At 40.1% G+C, this 20,511-nt stretch overlaps 3 protein-coding genes across 4 annotated transcripts; all 3 read right to left on the reverse strand.

Moving 5' to 3' along the window:
- Window positions 1-1,233: 1,233 nt before the first annotated feature.
- On the reverse strand, window positions 1,234-3,994 carry stmn2a (stathmin 2a). 2 transcript variants are annotated; one of them, XM_070911611.1, is made up of 5 exons: window positions 3,976-3,994; window positions 2,064-2,159; window positions 1,720-1,892; window positions 1,405-1,596; window positions 1,234-1,293 (listed from the first exon to the last, which is right to left on the reverse strand). In XM_070911611.1, exons 1-5 carry the CDS (start codon window positions 3,992-3,994, stop codon window positions 1,234-1,236), a joined length of 540 nt encoding a protein of 179 aa, XP_070767712.1. The 2 variants fall into 2 exon arrangements, with proteins under 2 accessions (XP_070767712.1, XP_070767711.1); XM_070911610.1 differs by having other exon boundaries at window positions 1,720-1,901; window positions 2,055-2,159.
- A 743-nt stretch (window positions 3,995-4,737) lies between these two features.
- On the reverse strand, window positions 4,738-8,668 carry upp1 (uridine phosphorylase 1). The gene is made up of 8 exons (XM_070912054.1): window positions 8,592-8,668; window positions 8,197-8,241; window positions 7,245-7,356; window positions 6,953-7,111; window positions 6,675-6,789; window positions 5,924-6,133; window positions 5,655-5,801; window positions 4,738-5,555 (listed from the first exon to the last, which is right to left on the reverse strand). Exons 2-8 carry the CDS (start codon window positions 8,235-8,237, stop codon window positions 5,404-5,406), a joined length of 936 nt encoding a protein of 311 aa, XP_070768155.1. The 5' UTR covers window positions 8,238-8,241; window positions 8,592-8,668; the 3' UTR covers window positions 4,738-5,403.
- A 5,614-nt stretch (window positions 8,669-14,282) lies between these two features.
- rbm12bb (RNA binding motif protein 12Bb) lies at window positions 14,283-19,796 on the reverse strand. Its single transcript, XM_070912181.1, has 2 exons — window positions 19,709-19,796; window positions 14,283-16,675 (listed from the first exon to the last, which is right to left on the reverse strand). The coding sequence occupies exon 2, from the start codon at window positions 16,651-16,653 to the stop codon at window positions 14,737-14,739; it is 1,917 nt and encodes a 638-aa protein (XP_070768282.1). The 5' UTR covers window positions 16,654-16,675; window positions 19,709-19,796; the 3' UTR covers window positions 14,283-14,736.
- Between the last annotated feature and the right edge of the window lie 715 nt (window positions 19,797-20,511).

The raw sequence follows: 20,511 nt of genomic DNA on the forward strand, positions 1-20,511 counted from the left end.
GAAATATATGAAGGGAGAAACACAAGCAGCAGAGGATGCAGGCAGATATCAGTGGTACTGTATATTAAAAAGAGACTAGTTTGGTGTGCTGAATGTAAAGCATCCTGCATCCGTTCTCCATCTAATCCCCTAGAGAGAGCAGAGGCTAGTGATGCCTTGTGGTAAATTCGCATTCACACACACCCACACAGACATACATTATGTTCACGCTATCAATATCAAGGTGGGAGCAACAGCACATTCCACTGTCCAAGACAATATGCATGGTACCAGTATGGTGTCATAACATTCAAGAGATTAATCCCCAAATACTGTGTACGTAACAGGGCTATTGATTTGGCTGAAGATGGAGTCATTGGGAAATAAAGTTGTCAGGGTAAGCTGGAATCTGCAAGTGTATAAACAGCTGCTCCCATTTTGCAAAGACATTCTTATTAACAATAAAGCACCTATCAAGTTCATTATCAAGCTCATTTCAGAGGAAGTGGACACTTTATGGATCTGTGGGTTTTGGCGTATTGTTAAGTTCCAAGCGTGCGTGTTGAGAATGAGTAGGTGTGTGCGTGAGGAAGATACAGATGGGATACGTCGATATGCTGAGGAGTCTGTAGTCTAGGTACACCAACCGTCATTCTTCACAAAGACACAGAAACATCATCATCATGACATCATCAGGAAACACTGTCATATGCCAGCCGACTCACAACACCGAGGGCTTTCACAAGAAAAGGATTCAAATTCCAAGAACTGAAACAATCACAAACAAAATGTTTGAAATCGTACAGTGCAGCACAGTGCAATCTTTGCATGTACTTCACCTTCCATCATAGATAGATAGATCGATAGATAGATAGATAGATAGATAGGTAGATAGATAGATAGGTAGATAGATAGATAGATAGATAGATAGATAGATAGATAGATAGATAGATTTTAAGAAAAAAGTATTTACAAAATAATAATAGCCATATTCTCACTTTTTCTCTAAAATCAACAAATCCATTCAACTCTCGAGATGAGTGTTATTGATGTTTGTATCCACTGATAATACTGATAGTAGTGAGTACTGGTGATGTGGTGAGTTGTGATGTGGTGGTGAGGTCTTCGAACCTCTCAGCCTCCAGGGTTGGGTTGGGTGTCTGTTCTGAGGAGGGTGAGGGCGGGGCGAGGATGGAGGAAAGGACTGGATGGAGGGATGTTGATGGACCATGGAAGTCAGGACTTGTGTGAGGCTCATGCTGTCAGCTCTTCCCTCAGCTCTTTGTTCTTGCGCACCACAGCTGCATGTCTCTCCTGAAAACACCAAAACAACACAGTGAAAATAATGACTAGGCTAGACTGTTAATGGAGAGGTGGACACTTTTGTGTTTTCTTTGTAACAACCGAGATGTCTGCATTCCTCACCTTCTCCTGTAGACGCTCAATCATGGCTGCCAGATGGGCGTCACGGTTCTCCTTGATCTGCTCCATCTTCATTTGGAGCTTCTCCTCGGCCATCTTGCTGAAGTTGCTGTTCTCCTCCATGGCCTTTAGCAACACGTCCCTCTCATGCTCTCGCTTTTCTGCCAAAGCCCTCAGCACCTGGGCCTCCTGATACTAAAGCGCGCAGCAAAAAATAACAGACAACCGATTAACTTTGAATGGTTTAAAATCCGAAAGATGTTTCTTTTATTTCCATTTCACACACTCAAAGCCATTTAAAACAGGTAAGATACTCACCCTCCTCCGGTCTTCAGCAGCCTCCAGTTTCTTCTCAATGTCCTCCAAGGAGATGTCCCTCTTGGGGGGTGAGGGGAGGTTGTGGGCTACATCTGACACTGGAGACAGTGGCTTGAGAATCACCTCAAAGGCCTGGCCAGAAGCCCGCTTGTTTATAGGTTTCACCTCCATGTCTGCAAATCAGATAATGATGATGAGAACAACAACAAAATCCATGTCCAATAACACGATGTATCAGTCAAATAATTGTTACTAATGTCTGTATTTACAGGGCAGATACATCCATGGGGGGGGGGGGGCTTTGCTTGATCCAAAAGAAAATCAATGTTTGAGCTGATCCATACCTTCAAACTCACGCACAAGCTTGTTGCGTGCCTCTGGGTAGAAGCAGGAGCAGATGAGGGAGAGGACGGACAACTCCTTCATCTTCTCTTTATAGGCTGAGGGAACATAAACACACCATAGCATCCTGGTAAGTGTCTGCATGTTACTCATGAAAACAGTAAAACTGTATAATATACTTGAGATACTTCCAAATAAAGATATTATATTAGGAAAGGAAGGAATTACTCAATAAAACCATTAGCATCAGATGACCGGTGTGTTAATGATCTATTGAAATGTACTTAAGTGCCCTGTTGCTTAATAATTCATTGGATGCATGTATTCTATAAGGGTGGTCAAAGTAAGGTTATATTATTCGATCTTATCACAAGACATTTGTGACTAATCAGAGTGCCTCTTCTAATATCCCCTTGCAATCTGCATAAATTGAGTGACAAGTTAGACAGGCCTGATTCCATTTCCTGTTGAACTGTTAGTCCTGTGTCACGATCACAATAATAAGAAGCTCTTATATCTGTCTCTTCCCTGCCCTTTTGTGGAGTGTTGCTGTCATAGCTGTCAAATACAGCTAATTAATTTTGACTTACAGATAACAGATCTGGGGTAAGATGTGTTTTCAACAGTTCCTTACTGACTACTGACTATTTTTAATCTCTTAAATTCTTGTAACTTTTTCCATGTTCGCTCTTCCAGTATTTGTCCAACTGCCCACCTGGCTGCTCAGAGAGGACTACAGATTGTCAGTGCTGCTAAGCCAATCTGCTGCAAAGGCCAGCATGTGAAGCGGCCCCTTGCTGCAGGGCTGGCCTGCCTCCCACCCTGCCATGCACCTGTCTCCTCCGCTACATCTCTGCCACCACACATAACATGAAGCCAGTCTGCAAAGCAATACTGTATTTTAGAGGGACCAAATGGGTTGGTCATATTAAAGCACCATTAATGTTTTAGATATGTATATAGAGGCTAAACAAACCCATAAAAACAAATATGCTAAATGCCTGGCCTACAACAATAACTGTCCATCAGATGAGATGCCTACAATCTACTTCTGTTAATACAAGATGCAGTGTGCGAAAAAGACCTAATGATCTGGAATTGGAGCCTTTTTTGTTTGTTCCTGTGACAATCAGGTATTTTTGCTAAATAAATGGCAGGACATCTGTCACAGCTGGCGAGGCATCCTTGGCAAGGAAGGAATAAGGAAGGCAGACATGAATAAAAGGAGCAATCCCAAATAAACGAACCGATGAAAGAATCACGTTCAGGAGACGTTTTAAGGGACAGAAACACGTTTTAAAATAACCAGTTACAGCTGTGCAGGTTTAATTATAGCAAAGTAATATAAAAGTCAGACTGATGAAGCCCTCTCAGCTTTGCTGTCGGCTAAATGGTCGGCAGCCCAGCATCTTGGGTGGGGTCCGTCTGCATTATGCTGCATGTTGGGGCCGCTGTAGCATGAACTGCAGGTGCGGCGTTGTAAATAAAGCTGTCTAGGGCGAAAAGATATTGTCTAATTATCCGCTGTTACACAATATAAGATCAAAGCAAATGAGGACTAACACATTGACATAAAGGAGGAAAATGAAGGAGACATTTCAGTAACATAATGACGGAGGATGCTCGGCTGGTAAGCCCACATTCTTTCTGTCATCACCAGACTCTCGTGCTGAGACAATAGGCCTTTAGTCGACAGAGAAATATCAAGGTGATGTATTTTCTCTTGGTTTTCATCATTCACAAGAGAATATTTCTGAGTGGAGCCATTACAGAAGCACGAGCCTGTAGACAATACCGGGCCGACATGGGCTCAATACAGAAAGGATGCATCTGTCACAAGTCAATCAATCCCTCCATCCATCCACCCACCCATCCATCCATCGGTTTTAACATGACCACTCTGAAGAGGCTTACCGGTTGCTGTTTTAGCCATGGCTGATGTATTTCTCCGCAGAGGATGCTGTAGCTCTGTTCAGGTGAACGGTGATGCTGCTTAAGGCACTGAGTCAGCGAATAGACCGGGGTAGGATCGGGTGGCAGACAGGAGGTGGACGCGCACGGGAGCGCGCGAGCAGACCCTCCCCTCCGTCCTCTGACGCGCAGAGCGGTTTTCAGCAGCCAATGTGACCATATAGCCTACTTAAAGATTAAAGCACAGACACACTGTAAAGGAGAGGAATATGTTCTCCAGACCGGATGCTTGCGACGTGTGTTTCTTTGGGTCCAGATTTATGGAAAGATAGGTCCACAACAATCCCAACCTGCAATGCAGCCAACACTGGTGCAAGAAATACACAACTGAAAATCCTGAACAACAGAAGAGATCATAGTCGCCATTTCAGGTATGAATAGGCTACAAATTTTAGGTTATTTCAAGAATATAAAGGATCAACCCATCTTGCAATTTCTAATAAAACGGGCTAATAAGAATACTGACTACTTTACATAGTAGCTAATCTTCTGTGAACTGTGACTATTTTGTCTACTTGTCAACTCCATTGTTATTTTTAATGAGCAGTCAGAAGGGGTCAGGATGTTGGTCTTGCTGCACCTACACACAGTTCATACTGCAACAAACCTGCTTCACACAGGTGCCCGAGTGCTTCTTGCACCCAGAAATAACTGTAGTATGTTGTGAACATGTGCTACTCTAATGAGCCAGAACATACAACAAACTTCAGACTGCATGAGGCTTTATTAGTGATAAGACATCCAGTGGCATTTTTCTCTCTCAAAATGAGTGACATTTTGTTGCTTTTTTTAAGGTTCTGAATGAAACTGCTAGGAACAATGCAGAAGCTTAAATCCCAAAAAAACATACATTCTGCATTAAAAAAATACTCCAGATGACACATATTTGTTGAGTTTTGCGACAACCAATACCATCATAAGGACACAAATTTATCAATATCAGCACCTATTTTTGGTTTCATGAAACAAGGAACATTTCAGTGACAGTTAAGGTAATTTTGTTACAGCACCAAAAGTCATGAAGTGGTTCAAGTTTTATGGATAAGGAACTTTACATGTTCTATAAAACACAGGCAGCCTTAAATAAGACATATAGGCTGTTACATAATATATATATCGCTCAGTTAAATTGTATTTAAGTTCAACACAAGAGGAAACAAAAGTGAAATAGTGCATGCCGGTTTATTATGACGGTGAAATCAATCAACTAAATACGTGTCAAAGGATAAATATAAGGCAGTGATTCAGTGATTATTCTGGACATATTAAAAGGTATGGCTAATGGTGAAGGATAGAATGTATACAAAAAGATAGTTTCAAGCTGAGTTATTGCATTGTTCCATGTTTTCAGTGTTTTATAACTGGTTGCAATTAGCTACTTGCTGCTTTGGCCTTCAGCTGCTTCTTAATGTAGTAGCCCACCAGCATTTGCGGACGTTGTTGGTAACTGTGAAGAACTTCATGAGAGCTGCTTAGCTGATCTCCCTTCAGCCGATTCAGTAATGTCACACAAACCACGGCCGCTTTGCACAACAAGAAATTAACGTTAGAAACTCAACGTCTGTGTTTTGAAACACTGAAATTGTCAGTTATAATATAATGCTGATATTGTATTGTCTTACCTCGTAGACCACTCAGCTTGCACATAGCAGCAAAAACTGATGACTCCATTTCAATATTGCAGACTCCCGCTTCATTGGCTTTACTCAGGTAGTCCTGTTTATCCTTCTCAGTGTAGGAGCAGAAAGCACCATCCAAACGGGCTTGTCCTGGGTGATTGATCAGATAGGGAAGACAGACAGAAAGACAGAAAACGATGCACATTATAGCTGAACCACTGTGCACGTTGGTGAACAGTGTGATTAGCACATCAGTGCATCCGAACTCGTACCTTCATAGAAATCCAGCGTACACATGGTGTTGCCTATCACGGTGTCAAACTGGTTCAGCTCCTTGCTGCACTGCAACAGCTCCTCAGCCAGGCTTTGGTCCAGATCAGTATTGCGCACCACCATTTTCCCCAGGATCACCTGCTCAAACTTGGGCAGGAAGGTGGCATCCACAGACTGCTTGGTGACAACAACAGTCCCGGGCTCAAGCCCTGAAAACAGCAAGTAAGACCTCCTATTTTAAATCGATTCAAATAACATATGTCTTTAGTTCCATTTGTAATTCAGTGGTACACTCTACTACAATGTAGCCATAATTGCTAGAATCAAATCACACCATACACTTTCAGTTTCATCAGTTTACTCTTTTTCAGAAAACTGGAGAAATACTATAATCAGCTAATAGCAACTATGTACAAAAAGCCATATTGGATGACACTGCTATAAAGGGGACGTGGGGCTCCCTCTTGTGGTAAAACTTAGAAAATGTGTCTTTGTGGACAAAACCAAGTACTCACTACACAGCATACTACACTGCATGACCACACTAACCCTTCTCATGGCAAGGACGTTTGGCCACACAGGGAGTCTAAGTCAAGTCAAGCAATTTCCTCTTACACAAGTTCATTAAGTGAACTTACAGAATCACAAGGAAACTGGCATTGGAGTGTTAGCACATTTAACACATTTATGCTTAGCTAATGTAACAGATGTATAATCAAGCACTTAAATATGTCCAAATAATAAGCTTACCTATTCCACCCGATGTCCCAATGCGTATAATTGTAACATCTGTGCACTGTGCGTGATGGAGGAGCTTTATTAGCTCATGCAACATTATGGCAATAGACGGGATGCCCATCCCATGCTGCAAAATAAAGCACAGACATGTCACACGCAATTTTCCCATCTATGTAGTTTTTTAATTTAAGGACACCAAGTGCACAGATTATTAGAATTGCTGCTATTAGTAGTATAGCATTTGTTTACAAAATACATAAATGTTATGATAGAATTTTGTTCTTACATACACTGACAGAGAGCACAGGGCCAACTTTGTACATTGCGTAGCGGTCCGTTCCAGCACAGATATTTGGGTACTCTGCCTTGGGGTCTTCCATACTGAGCTCAGCAGCAATGTACTCAATGAATGATTTCATTCTCCAGGGACTGCCCCCGACACACACGAACTAAACACACACACACACACACACACACACACACACACACACACACACAAAAACATAAATAAGTGCTGGATAAAGATGATTATGGAGGTGATTTTTTTTCTCTCCACAAATGAATAGTCATAAAAATCTTTACTTTGACGTCACCAAACATAGCCGGTAGGTTGTGAGTTCTGGTTCCTAAACTGAAGTGGTAGAGGATGTCATCTTTCAGGGCATCCAGGTGTGGGTTGTGCACATAAACAGGGCTTGAACGGGGGGGAGATAACAGATTTTAATGGGCCAGTTATCTAGCCATGTAAATACTTTCAGTTGATATGGTTTTGAGGTATTTGTCTCTTGAGAGTTCTTTCATGTGATGGGAATTTAATTTGTGATACGACACAGTGATGGGAAGGATGTAGTTTGAGGTGCTGTTGAACTGTATTGCATTATACAGAGTGTTGTTTTTGTTATTATTCTATCCTCACTGATATTAAGGGGGTGGGCAAAATAAAAGAAACACCTGTCAGTATAATGCAACACATTTCAACAGCACCACATACTGCAGCCTCCAAAATGACCATACAGTTGAATTAACAAACAATTTCAACAAAATGGGGGAAAAAACTGCCTCAGTTTTAGCCAGGTGTACCTAATAAACTGCCAACAGAGTGTAGATATACATACGACACATTCATCTATTTTAATATTTTTTATTTTTTCATTGCATATTTTTGTGATTTAGGTGAAATTACCCTTTGAGAAGTAACAGTGTCTCCCTCATTGCCTATAACTATATATATATATATATGATTCTGATTCTGATAAGTTCAACAGTTTATTGTAAAATGTATAAAGTACTGACATTTCCATTCTGAATGTGTAATCATTTATGTTTTAAAAATGGTACAGCACTGTAAGACATTCCTGTTTGGACTTTCAGAAAAAGGGCAATGTCCTGATATCCTGACACACCCAGTGGTTTCCTCATTTCAAAATTAACCTTACAACAGCAAATTTAGCCTATGCGTAATTGTGTTGAACAATCGGCTACACATGTTTTTAAACAAATACGTTAGGACATTAACAGGACTGGAACTTCTCACCTGCTGCATGAAGCGTCTCGCTTGTCGTCCTTTGGATCCATCTTCCTGAAAACAGCCGTGTCAGAACAAAATTATCCAGTGACCGAGAACAAAACCTCTGACACCACCTGAACGTTACCATCACAAGGTGAGGTGTATGCTCAGCCTTACATGTGGTGAGGAATTAGGCCAAACTGAAACTCCATTTCGCACAAAGTTAAACAATTAAGACACATTTTCTTTCAAATTAAGAGCACCCCAGCATAGATTGTTAATCAGACATCGCAGCGTACAACACTTTGTCGCTCACAGCGGGGGAAAAAAGAGACAATTAGCTCCATCTTTACCTTCAGGATAAGTCAACAGCACTATAAAAGGCAAAAAAGCGACAACACAAACACCGGATAGATATTTACCGCTGGAATGTTGCTGTTCGACCGCAGTTTCCTCCGTTTCTGACAAATTAATTTCGCTCTCTGAACATCTGACGTCGACACCGTAAAGTGAGGCTCCAGCCCCCAGTGACGTGACGTCGAGCACGTCACAAACGGCTCAACTGGCCGAGCAGACTACTCGTGGGATGTCGGCGACTCTGCCTCGGTCACGTACAACTGCGATCAAACAGCAGACGTGCAGTGATCAAACTCGCTGTTGTCCGAAGAGGAAATAACAGCGTGTTGAGAAAATCCCGATGTTAACAAATGATTCCTGGCAGCTTCCTAATAATAGCTGTATTGTATTTTGATGGAGGTGCTGGAATGTAACTACATTTAATCAAGTACTGTACTTAAGTACAAATTTGAAGTACTTGTACCTTCACTTCACTTTGTCTTCTACGCCATTACATCTCAGAGGGAAATATTGTACTTAAAAGCTTATAAAACGTTTACAATTATAAATTAAACTATATAAATTAATATATGATAATATAATAGACACAGGGGCATTCTTTTACTTTTTTCTAACTTACTTTTACTGAACACCTTCAATGCAAGTCTTTTACTTGTAACAGAGCATATTACAGTGTGGTATTAGTACTTCCTCCACCACTGAGTGGTGATAACCTCCTCATACTAGATACTCCTAAGACCCATCAGAACAGCCCGGGTTAGTGTTCCTGGAGTGAACAGTCAGAAATTACTCATCATGCTCCTTTCCAGACTTCACTGTTAAACTCAAGTATTCAAGTAAAAATGGTGTGCAAGATCAGTGTGCTTATATTGACTTTGAATATTGTTCAGTAGTAAGTATAAGCGACATGGGTGCGTGAGAAGGAATGAAACAGTCGGACACTGGTTTAGTTAAGTCTCAACAACACAGATCAGTTACATGCAGCCATTACACTCTACCTCGAACCCAGCAAACTCCCCTCTCTTTTCTTTTTCTCCCCTTTTCTCCCTCCCCAGAACTACCAGCTGCCCGAACAGCGTCACCCAGTCAAAAACTCTGGAACATCAACACAACGCCACTGTAAACACCAACCATGTGCAAACAAGCTGATAGACATTCAACAAGTATACACCAAATTTACATGTGCACAACCATGTTTCCATCGACCAATCTCTCTCTTACACAAGTCTGCTTGCTTGATATTGAGTACCTTCAGAGTATTACAGTGGTCTTTCATGGTTGCATTTAGAAATATTGCAGTGTAGAATATTTAGCTCCCTCTTTTGCTGCAAAATAAAAAGGTGAAAGGAAATGCTTGAATGTACGGAGATATTAATTAGTAGTGATGAGTATGATGTGAAAAATCCAATGTTTATTTGTTCTTTCTTGTTGAGAGAGCCCAAATCAGTTTCTATACATAGTAGAAGACAAGGTTTGAAGCTGTACCATAAACGCTGCATTAGTTGATTTGTTTTCGATTGTGAATGTGTTAGCAAACAACTTGTCCATTTATTGTATACATTCATCACTCATTTATATCATGTTCATGTTAATACCCTCCTGGTGGATGTTGGACGTCCAATATTCAGTCTCATTTAAGCTCTGTTTTAGTCTCCACCAACCCCTGAGGGAAAATCTGGCTCTTTAGCTGCTAAATGCTCCACTATGTTCATCAGCTACTTGCAAACTTTGCCAACCTTTTGGTGCTGGGCAGGTAGCATACAGTGGGTTTATTAGAACTTTGAGAGTGTGTTGAGAGTTGTGAGCCAGAAAAACACTCAGCTGAAACACTAAAATACTCCATAGAGCTGAGTGATGTTTTTCTGTGTTCGTCAATACGAACACCTTTCCCATTACATAAAGTCATTTGATACATTGTTAATATAATAACATTCATTATTTCTTTAAGTCCAAATTACATACCGGAAATAAAATGTCAACACACCAAACTGTTGAGTCAAACTGCCCTTTATGAGAGAAGAAGTTAACATGTTTAGTAAGACACGTTAAATCACAATGCTGATGTAACCACAGCCAATACAGCTGATGAAAAACATCATTTTGACCACTGTCACTTCAGGTAGCGTTTGTTTTATGACTCTTAATATGATGAGTGATGATGAGCCTGCATTAAATGGCACTTTTTTCCCCCTCAGTTTCTTTAAACGAAACATTATCATCACAGCTGAAAAGTAAGCAAAAATACAATACTCAGACTTCAGCAAATAAAGTGGTGTTTAGTGTTATGTGCAACTTCACCTCAAACTGTTATCTGTCTCATTCAAAATAATAAACACGCTAATTTAAATGTTAGTATAAAAAGTTAAATTAAATCCACCAAGACAAGACATAAGAAAAAACTACAGAAACACTCTTTGGGGTATTGAACACCTGTGCAAATGGTAAGTGAAGCCTTTCTGCCATCCTAAAACAGAAAAAAATATTAACAAATTATTTTTTATACTGTTCATATACATGTTTGTGATACCACAAGACAGAAGATACCCCACTGAATTCAACAAAGTAAGAAGCACCCAACACCCATCGTAAAGTCAAACAATGATAGAACAACCAGTAATGAGTGAGAGATAATACACATAAAAACTGTAGTTTTATACCAATGTGAAATACTAATTAGCGTTCAATAAGTAATCTGCATTCCATTCAAATCATGATTTCGATCTAGATGTCTAATTTGCCAGGCTTCCACTCAGCCCCTAGGTTAATTCACACTGTAAATTTAAACTCACATTTCTTCTTTTCCCCCATTCCATCTCTTTCATGAAGCCTTAGGTGCCCAAGGTCTCTCTGTTAAGATAGTATAAAAACATTATTCAATCCAAGCTGCAGTTATTATTTTGACCATTTAGTGACAATACCTTGATAAAACTGAATACCAACACCCAACTTACTGCCTCGGATAAGATTATGGGGTGCTCTGGCAAGAATTCCGGCTTCTTCCTGGCCTCAGGACAACTCGCCAGTCCAATTAAAAAATCTCTTGTGTATGATATTCTACCTACAAATAAATAAATAAATAAATTTAAAATATATATATAGTATATATATCAAAATCAACATTATAAGGGTTCAAATCAGGCAAAAGTAGGTTGTTATTCTGACAATGCCAGGCTTTCTGCCTGCACTGTAAATTACAATTTGGAAAAAATAACCTTTCTGCTTTAAATAAACACATAAGCATTACAATAAAAAGTGTCCAGCGTGCGTCTTACCTTCTTTTTGTTTGTGGAGGTTGACAATCTTGTAGAACTGCTCTATGTCAACATTTGACTATCAAGTGCAAAATTAGAAAATTGTTTTAGAGAACGTCGTCGTCTTAATCAACTGCTTTACAGGCAAATGGTTCACTTACAGTCATTTTAATGGGAAAAAACTCAAATCATGAATCAGTGAAACTAAAATACTGAAGAGCAGAAATGTTTAATTGATTAGCTGTTCAAAAGGAAATGAATCGTCCAATATTGTTTGTATTAGAAACTGAGTACATTTGGGTTTGGACTGTTGATTGGACACAAACGCAGTTTTTAAGGTAAGTTGTGACAGGCATTTCTCACAATTTGTTGACATTTTACAGACGGTTTATTCACTGAGAGATAATTGACAATAATCGATAATGAAAACTATTGACATCTTTGGGATTTCTTACCTCTTGATCCATTTCCTCCATCAGTGCCTGTACACATGTGGCAGTATCTATTTTGGGGTCTAAATGAAGTGACAGAATTCTCATATAAGCATGCCGTTAAATATGAACACAATAAAAACTGACACCTTTGATCCATTCCTACTGGTGTAGACTGCTTACCAATGTCAACATGGAGACAGCGGCGCAGGGGTCTCGCAGGCTCCAGATGTTTTTGGAGGATTCTTCTCCTTGATACCTCCATTCTGATGTCAGTAAGGTTCAAACATGTTTTAAACCTACTACACTCTGCAAGGCTTTCTCATCACATTCATACTGAGTAGTGCTGTATTACTACAGGCAAACATTACTAATGTTTCGATATATTCCTTTTCAATGCTTTCTAAAGTGGGGTTGGCAGACCATTAGGGGTCCTGTAGAGGGCCAAAGCCAGTGGCTGCATGAAATAGTCTTACGACTCTTTCTCAAAAGAGAAATTAATGGGGGTAACTATTTAGATGTCAGACTTAATCAGATCTTTCCTAATTCATAGCAGACAGATAGAAAAAAAATATCAGCTAGATTAGTATCATATATCATCAAAGGCATCCTACATAATTTGACAGTAAAGTTCAGTTTCTCAAGTTAATCAAAGAAGGCAAACACTAGAAGAAAAAAATACACGTTTAAGCTAGCAGTCACTGACCAGTGATGACCCTGTTGAGGGTAGCATAACAGCTAACGTGAGATTTTCAACAGAAAGTGCTTAAATCAGCCCTATTAGCTTAAATAAATTAACTGTAAGCTAACTTAAAACGAATAATCTGTGAACACTAGTTGCAGAAAACTGTTTCTAACACTCCTCCTACCTTAATTGTGCGTTAAAGAAGAACTTTGGAAACAGGTGGAAAATTCTTGGTGCCCATTACACAGTGTTTCATGGCAGACATCTGTGTAAGCCATGGGCTGCAGGATAACGGCAAGCGGCTAACGTTACCATTAGCGGTTAACGTTTACAAATCACTGTTTTTTCAACGGTCGGGACTGTGGCAATAGCGATCATACATAGTTTCGCATTATGTTAACACAATAAAATAAGTTTGTAACTGTAAACAAGTTCACATTGAGTGATGGCAATTTAAACTGGACAAAGTCTACGAAATCATATTTCTAGCTAGTAACATTGGCCTAAAACATATTGCCTAATCATATGGGATAGTTACGAGTTAGCTGTACTTTATAAAGAAGACATATTGTATTTGATTATTCACCTGTAGTTCTATAAAATTCTCTCGGCGTGGTTTTCAGCCTGCTCACTTCAACCGGTGTCATGCTAGTCAACTCCAAACCATAACTTCCGGTTACCCCCCCCCCCCAAAAAAAAATAACTTTCAAAATAAAACATGTGATGGTCAGAAAGTTATTGAGGTTAATCTATTTTCTTTTTTTTGTGTATAGGAAAGTATATCACAATAAAATTATAAAAACATATATAGTTTTTGCATTGGGTGCTGGGCTCCCTACTGTGGAGTGAATTTTGCACCCCCCCCTTTTGAAATATTAAGATTGAAACTTAAATGGTGCACCATTAACTGATATACTGCAAAATTCCGAGCACGTAAATCAATTATATTTTTGAATGCCACTATTTTACATTTTGTTGGGTTTATGGCTTTTTAAAATCTCTGCTGTACACCCAAAAATCATTTATGTGCTAGCTTCAGTGCAGTTTTCACATCAAACTCCATCTTGCCAGTAGCCCAAAAGGATGATAGACCCTGTCACTGGTGTTGAATTTTTACGTAAGAGGGAAGAGGCAAGCTCGAGTTTGATAATGCATATGCACATTATAGAATCTCACAGTGGTCACACTTCCTCTCCCTAGTGATTGTCATTTTGTGTCAAATCTTCCTCTGGGACTGATGGATTTTATAAACAGGCAAACATTTTATAGCCCAACTTAATATTCAATCATAAATACAAAAAAAACGCTTATGTGCATCCCATTGAACCTAATCTTAAAAGTTATCAGGAACAGATTTATTTCAATTGGTGATTAACATGCACATTATATAAAAAAGGTTTGTGTCAGCAAGCAAAATGTGTTTGTACTGTGTGACAGATCTGTGAAGAAAAACAAACTCAAAGGTACTTGTTTTTATAAAATCCAAACCTTTCACAATAACCACAGACAGTAGAATGAAATAATTTACATATTTTTCCACAGTGTTGCAAGTTGAATTAAACTAAAATATTTCAATGTGAAAACACAAAATCTAGTATTTCAGTTTAAGATGAGCACTGCATACTAAACCCATATTTAGTCAACAGACTATATTGCCGAATGAAAAAATAATGCAGGTACAAGAAAAACCATATGGCCAAATTCACTGTATACACAATCATATAAAGCCATGCCACATGAATAAAACTAAAAATAGGCAATTGTTTGTATTAAATTAACATTGTGTATATGTCCAAACCATACCGCTATGGCATGTTGGGTGCCAGGACAAGCAATGTCATTTTCACACAAGAAGTAGCTGTATTTTTCTTGGACCAATTGGTCTTCCACTCAGCTCCTCAACTGCTGTTAATGCCTCCTGACGGGACTCAAATATTGCAGTCGCAGAGCCTTTAGGTTTTCCTCTCTGGTCATACTGCAGGGAGACAGATCCAGGGATAATGCGATATCCATAGCAAAAGTCATAGATTTCTTCACTTCTGATTTGGAATGGTAGATTAACTAGCTTTACACAGGTGGGACCATCAAAATTCTGCACTGAGGCACCAAAGCCACCACGGACGCCATTACCTCTGTCTTGTGGAGCATAGGGGCCTGCTGCACACGGCTCAAATTCACAGCCTCCGCGGATAGGAGCCTGTACAGTCACTGGTATATTACCATCATGAGGAATCCTTAAGTCAGGGTACTCCGTATCACCTGGGCGATAGGATGCTTCGCTGCTCCTGCCTGAGTACTGCTCCTCTCTTGGCAGTGGCTCTTGCAGAATTGACTCTTGCACCATTGGAGGCTCAACACCCAACTGCCGCATCTGAGATTGCGAAATGCATTTCAGTATGACTTCTGACCCAAGAAACCTTCGTCCATTGAGAGAGAGTACACTCATAGCCTCTGCCTCAGACCGGAAGAGAACCAAAGCCTTCCCAACCCCAGCACCTTTATGGTCACGTAGTATGAACACCTTGTCCTCTGTAATATTAAACCCAAAGAAGAAGTCCATGATCTCAACTTTCCGTACATCAAATGGCAGGTTCCGCACAAATAGACATATTTTCTCAGAGTCATAAGCATCACTGGTTTGAGATGGAGACGTCTCCTGAGACCTTTCAGAGTTTCCAGAAGGTCTGACATCCATGCTCTGAGATTCCAGAAGGGTGATCATTTTCTCTCTTGAGATTGGGCGAGTTTGAACCCATCGGTTGAGAACCTGTCTTTTTTCGTGAGTTAAGGCATCACAATAGGCATGCAGATTCTTGAACAGCACAAATGCTGATCTAGTTCTTCTCCCATCACTGCCAATCAAGTGCAGGATCTGGTCATCCTGAAGATTTGCATTACGAAAAAGCTTTTTTATATCTTCTTTTTCCACTGCAAAGGACAGATTGTCCAACAAAACGCAGTACTCATCATCGGAAGGAGCAACGGGCCTCTGGGCCAAAGGTGATTTTGACCTTGCATGATGTTGTGGATTCCTCTGGTTGCGAACAGGTGATCTCTCCCTTTCAAAGTCCGTGTTGACAGCCATTGACATTTTACCAGTCGCCCGATGCCAATCGTCTGCTGTTGTTGCAGAAACCTCCACATACCTTGATCCAATGTATCTCCTATCTCTCTTTAGGCCTTCAAATGCATCCTCTCTTGTTGCAAATTTGACGAGACCTTTCCCATTCTTCGCACCATAACCATTTTTCAACAAGACTATTTCATCAATAAGTAAACCACTGAAAAAGTCACTAACATCCGCTTCAGACACAGAGAAAGGCATTCCTTTTAGAAACACATACACAAAGTCATCAGTGTTTGAAGCCCTCTGGTGCTGAGGGGAAGGGGTATGACCCGATCTGCTACCTGATCTCCTGCCCAACTCTGGGTCCATGGATCTTCTAGCACGTCTTGCATTCTCCTCAAGTCGCCTGTTTTGATCTAGCTCTACATTTTTTGTACTTCTTTCCAGGATGCTCTGCATCTCTGTTTTACTACTTAGTAGCAAAGTAACAGGTGAACCCTTAATGCAACCCCCTGACCGTGTCATGGCTCTTCTTGCATCTTCATCTGAAGCAAAAATAATGAAAGCTTCATCTCGCTCCCCACCAATTATATGCACCCCTCCATCTGGAATTTTGAGGCCAGTGAAGAACTTGCGAATATCCTCAGAGCCTGCTGTGGCTCTCAGTCCCTGTAAACGGATGACGACCGCCATGCTGAAGCACAAACAACAGCACCTGCAGAAAGAAGGGTATAGAACAACATTATTGCCAACAGAGCTACTCTTGCTCAGCACCACTTTCCTGGCATTCCAATAAAACACCACTGAAATGGAATAGCAATGTGAGAGAAAGGACATCAGAGACAAGGGACACCATTACGACCAATGCCCACAACTGCTTTCAAAAACAGACAAATCCCAATCGGTGAAGTTAACATAACAATTTAACATACTGTAGGTCACGCTCTGGAGTGGAAAGTCCAAACATATAAATATTGAACTTAGAGCATCTGCCCTTTGTTGAAATGGCAGCTAGATTAATGAGCAAAAATATGAACTACAAACCACATTCCAAACAATTCCAAACAATCAAACAATACTATTTACTGTATATTCAATCAAGTTCCACACAAGACTTGTGCCATGTGCCTTTCATCATTTCTCTGGTATTTTTGAAAACACCAAGGCCTCAGCATTCAGCAGGACATTAAAAAAATGCAGTCAATGACTTAAAAAGGACAATATGGCACGACTTCAGATGCACACAGCCGCAATATACCCACACTATCACCATTTTACATTTATGATCGTTCCCCAACATTAATGCTGCATCCAGGCGTCCACACCATAACAATGGTCAGAAATTTGACAGTTTCAGTTTACCATCAAGTATTTCCACTTATTCAGCCAACAAAGTGATCACTAACTCCAGGGCCTGAACAAGTATTTTTCCGATGCAGTTGGAGGATGACAGCCTTGTTGATCCATCATAAATTTCGTCTTGAAATGCAGACTTGAAAGAAGACAGTTCTTCAACTGGGACACAGCTACTACACGGCAAGGACAATATCACGGTTATCATATCAGCACCAGCTGCGATCCAACCAAAGCAGATCCAATCTGTCACTCAGGAACCACAAGCCAGAAAGCAACAAATTGATTTTGTTTAAAACAGTTACATTTACAACACTGATTTCTAAACAAGAAATACTGCCTTACTATATGCCAATTCAAAAAGTCAAAACTGTGTGGCTGTACTGATTGCAGCCCACCTCGTTCCCTTTAAAACTATATTGTATCACAGAATGGTAAAGGACAATATTAATGAATTTGCATGTGGTAGTTATTTCCCAAATCATGTTGCTATATTTCAGCTTTTGTAATATTTTGCCAAATGGTTTAAATTTTAAAAATTAAATGTTCAGGTGCTTCACCCACCAAAACATAAATCCACAACTGATCAATTCTGATTTCACCCATAAGGACTAATTTCCTTAGCAGAGATACACATTCCTTGCTCCATGAAGAACACCACGTTTCCAACAAAAACATACTACCTACGAAGGATGCACAACCTTCATTAACTTTACTGCACACTTGCAGGAGAGTGCTGAAATCAGGATGTCTTGACACTCCACTGCACTGTTTATCCACTGCATCATTGTCTTGCTTTTACTTAAAAATCCATACATGGCAGCAAAATCACTCTGGTGTGGATTGCATAGTTTGGCAATCTGCACCACTGCTGTTCGTTCCAGAGGCTGGCATTCTGGTTAATCTGTTGGTAGAGGTGTTCCCACTTCTTCTTTCTCCGTCACACTCTGCTCGCCTCATCAACATTTCCTCTTGGGTATACTTTGGCGCCAACTGATACAACAGTTCTTCCGCAGAAAGATTTCCTCCTCTGTATTCTCTGGCGCAAACTGATATAGTACAACAGTTGTTCCGCAGAGAGAGTGTAATCGTCTTCTCGTCGTAGCTCCTCCTCATGATATTTGCATTTTCTTGTGGAAGCGCCACTACTTTGAAGAGTTACTTCTTCACTAACTTTTTGTTTACTAACTAGTATGCAGGTCTTCCAGCCCTGATGATCCAATGGTAGCACACACAGGAATTTGACATAGAGGAATGGTGCATTCATGTGCTGTCATGTAGCCTAAACTGTCTTCCACTCTAAAAGGTCAGCAAAATAATTTTCCTTCACTATTCAACACAACAGTTCAATTTATGACAAGGTTTTGCAACATTCACGTTTGATGACCTTCACTTCAGCATTTAAAAATGTAGCACCAGGAAGGATTAAAAAATGACTGCGCAATTTTAATGCTTTTAAAACTCTTAAATTAAGTAACGTAACAAAAACCAGTGCAGACTTGTGTTTAATTATTATGTATCAAGTCTCTGCAAGTTTATTTCAATAGCATACTAAATTGAACTGCAAGTTGTAAGCGCATAGGATTTATTGGGCTGATAGTACAAAGCCACTTGGATGGTTCTTCAAGGTTTACCACAATATAGTAATCATCCAATGTGATACGGCTAGCTTGGTTCCAGACCTCTGAACCAAAGGACACAATAAATAAAAGGCAATCAAATAGCAATTCATCTTAATTATCAAACTATAACATGGCTACACATTGCTCTGTACCGCAAATCCTAACATGAAATAAACCAACTAACATCACCTCTTGCGTTGAGACACAACGCCGCACTTCGCCACTGGTATCGAAACCTCAGAGCAGCAGGAGTTAGCTGTCATAAAGTGACACGAATAGCCAACTTCTAACTAACGTTACCTGTCAAACGATCAAACACTAGTCACTAGAAAAACGAGCAATGGACGGTTAGCAAATCGAGGCTCCCACGTTGGCGATCCACGTAGTTAGTTCCACCATGTGAAAGAACAGTTCCACCCCAACTAAGCTAACGTTAACCAAAAACACAGTACACACAGCAATCGTGTCGCCATTAATAATGCCTGCATTTCATCGACAACCGCAACGTTAATTGGCGTTAAGTGACAAAACACATACAACCTGAAACTACTATAACGTTGTGTGCAATTTAATTTGGCTAATGTAGTTAGCTAGGAAGACGGCAAACATAATTTCCGTCCAAACAAAGCACAGCAAGATGTGGAGCTTAGCTAGCCAGGCCTCTAGCTAGTGTTAGCTCATTTGACGGCCAACACTGACCTGTAGCAATAACAATGTAGTCTTTATTAATAAACCCACCACGATATAGCTACCTGACCAACGACACAACTTACACAATTGACAAGCACAGATTCTCGTGCAAAATCGAGAATAAGGGATTGATTCAGTTCAGTTCGGCTTCGTGTCACTCTTGTCTCGAACTGTATATGGAAGTCGTCCTTTTCTTCTTCTTCCTTTCTTGTAAAGGCGGGCTGCAAAACAACGTGAAGCTGCATGCCGCCACCTACTGTCCCGGAGCGTATAACATCATGACTTCATAAGGACAATAAGGCGGTCATGTAATTGTTTGAATAAAGACATTTCTTACCTGTAATTGTTTGCCACCTATCTCCAACAGACCTCGTGATCCTCTCCCATTTCTACAATCATTCCCTTCAGCCCTGTAGTCTGTCTCTTTCTACGTTGAAGCTACTACAATCTATCATCACATTTTCAATGTTTTACTTGCAGCTACAAGTCTCACATTTATCTGACGCTTTTTTTTTGTCCAGGATAAATAGTGTTGCATTGAATCTGTGTGTCCTAGTCTTAATCCTACATTCACTCTCAATCTGACAGACTTGTGAATTATTTAACAATATGCAATTCATGTCCAACTCTCCCGCAGCATGCATCTCCTGAGGTCTGAAATTAAGCATCGAAAACAGTGATTTCTGTCAAAAGAGCAAGATTATGTTTAGAACATAGGCTGCATATTGTTGAAATCTCCAATGAAACCTCTCATGAATAACTGTGAGACAATTACAATTATAAATCATGATTTCTCTTTTGTTGTGTTGGGAGCACAAACAAGACAGTTGCATCTTGTCAGTGCATGAAATTTGCTGTGTGGTGAATACCCGACAGTTGTTGAGAC

The sequence above is a fragment of the Enoplosus armatus genome, chromosome 9 (genome assembly GCF_043641665.1).
Source record: "Enoplosus armatus isolate fEnoArm2 chromosome 9, fEnoArm2.hap1, whole genome shotgun sequence".
Lineage (NCBI taxonomy): Eukaryota > Metazoa > Chordata > Actinopteri > Centrarchiformes > Enoplosidae > Enoplosus > Enoplosus armatus.

What these genes read in the sequence shown, in the direction of transcription:
- stmn2a (XM_070911610.1), bottom strand. An exon ending in TGAGTTTGAAGGTATGGATC is followed by an intron (nt 1,902 to 2,054) that starts AGCTCAAACATT and finishes TCATCATTATCT; the next exon opens with GATTTGCAGACATGGAGGTG. An exon ending in TTGAGCGTCTACAGGAGAAG is followed by an intron (nt 1,294 to 1,404) that starts GTGAGGAATGCA and finishes TGGTGTTTTCAG; the next exon opens with GAGAGACATGCAGCTGTGGT.
- upp1 (XM_070912054.1), bottom strand. Translation starts at nt 8,237, where the DNA reads ATGGATCCAAAGGACGACAAGCGAGACGCTTCATGCAGCAG. An exon ending in GCCCTGTGCTCTCTGTCAGT is followed by an intron (nt 6,790 to 6,952) that starts GTATGTAAGAAC and finishes TTTATTTTGCAG; the next exon opens with CATGGGATGGGCATCCCGTC. An exon ending in TGGGACATCGGGTGGAATAG is followed by an intron (nt 6,134 to 6,674) that starts GTAAGCTTATTA and finishes TGCTGTTTTCAG; the next exon opens with GGCTTGAGCCCGGGACTGTT.
- rbm12bb (XM_070912181.1), bottom strand. Translation starts at nt 16,653, where the DNA reads ATGGCGGTCGTCATCCGTTTACAGGGACTGAGAGCCACAGCAGGCTCT.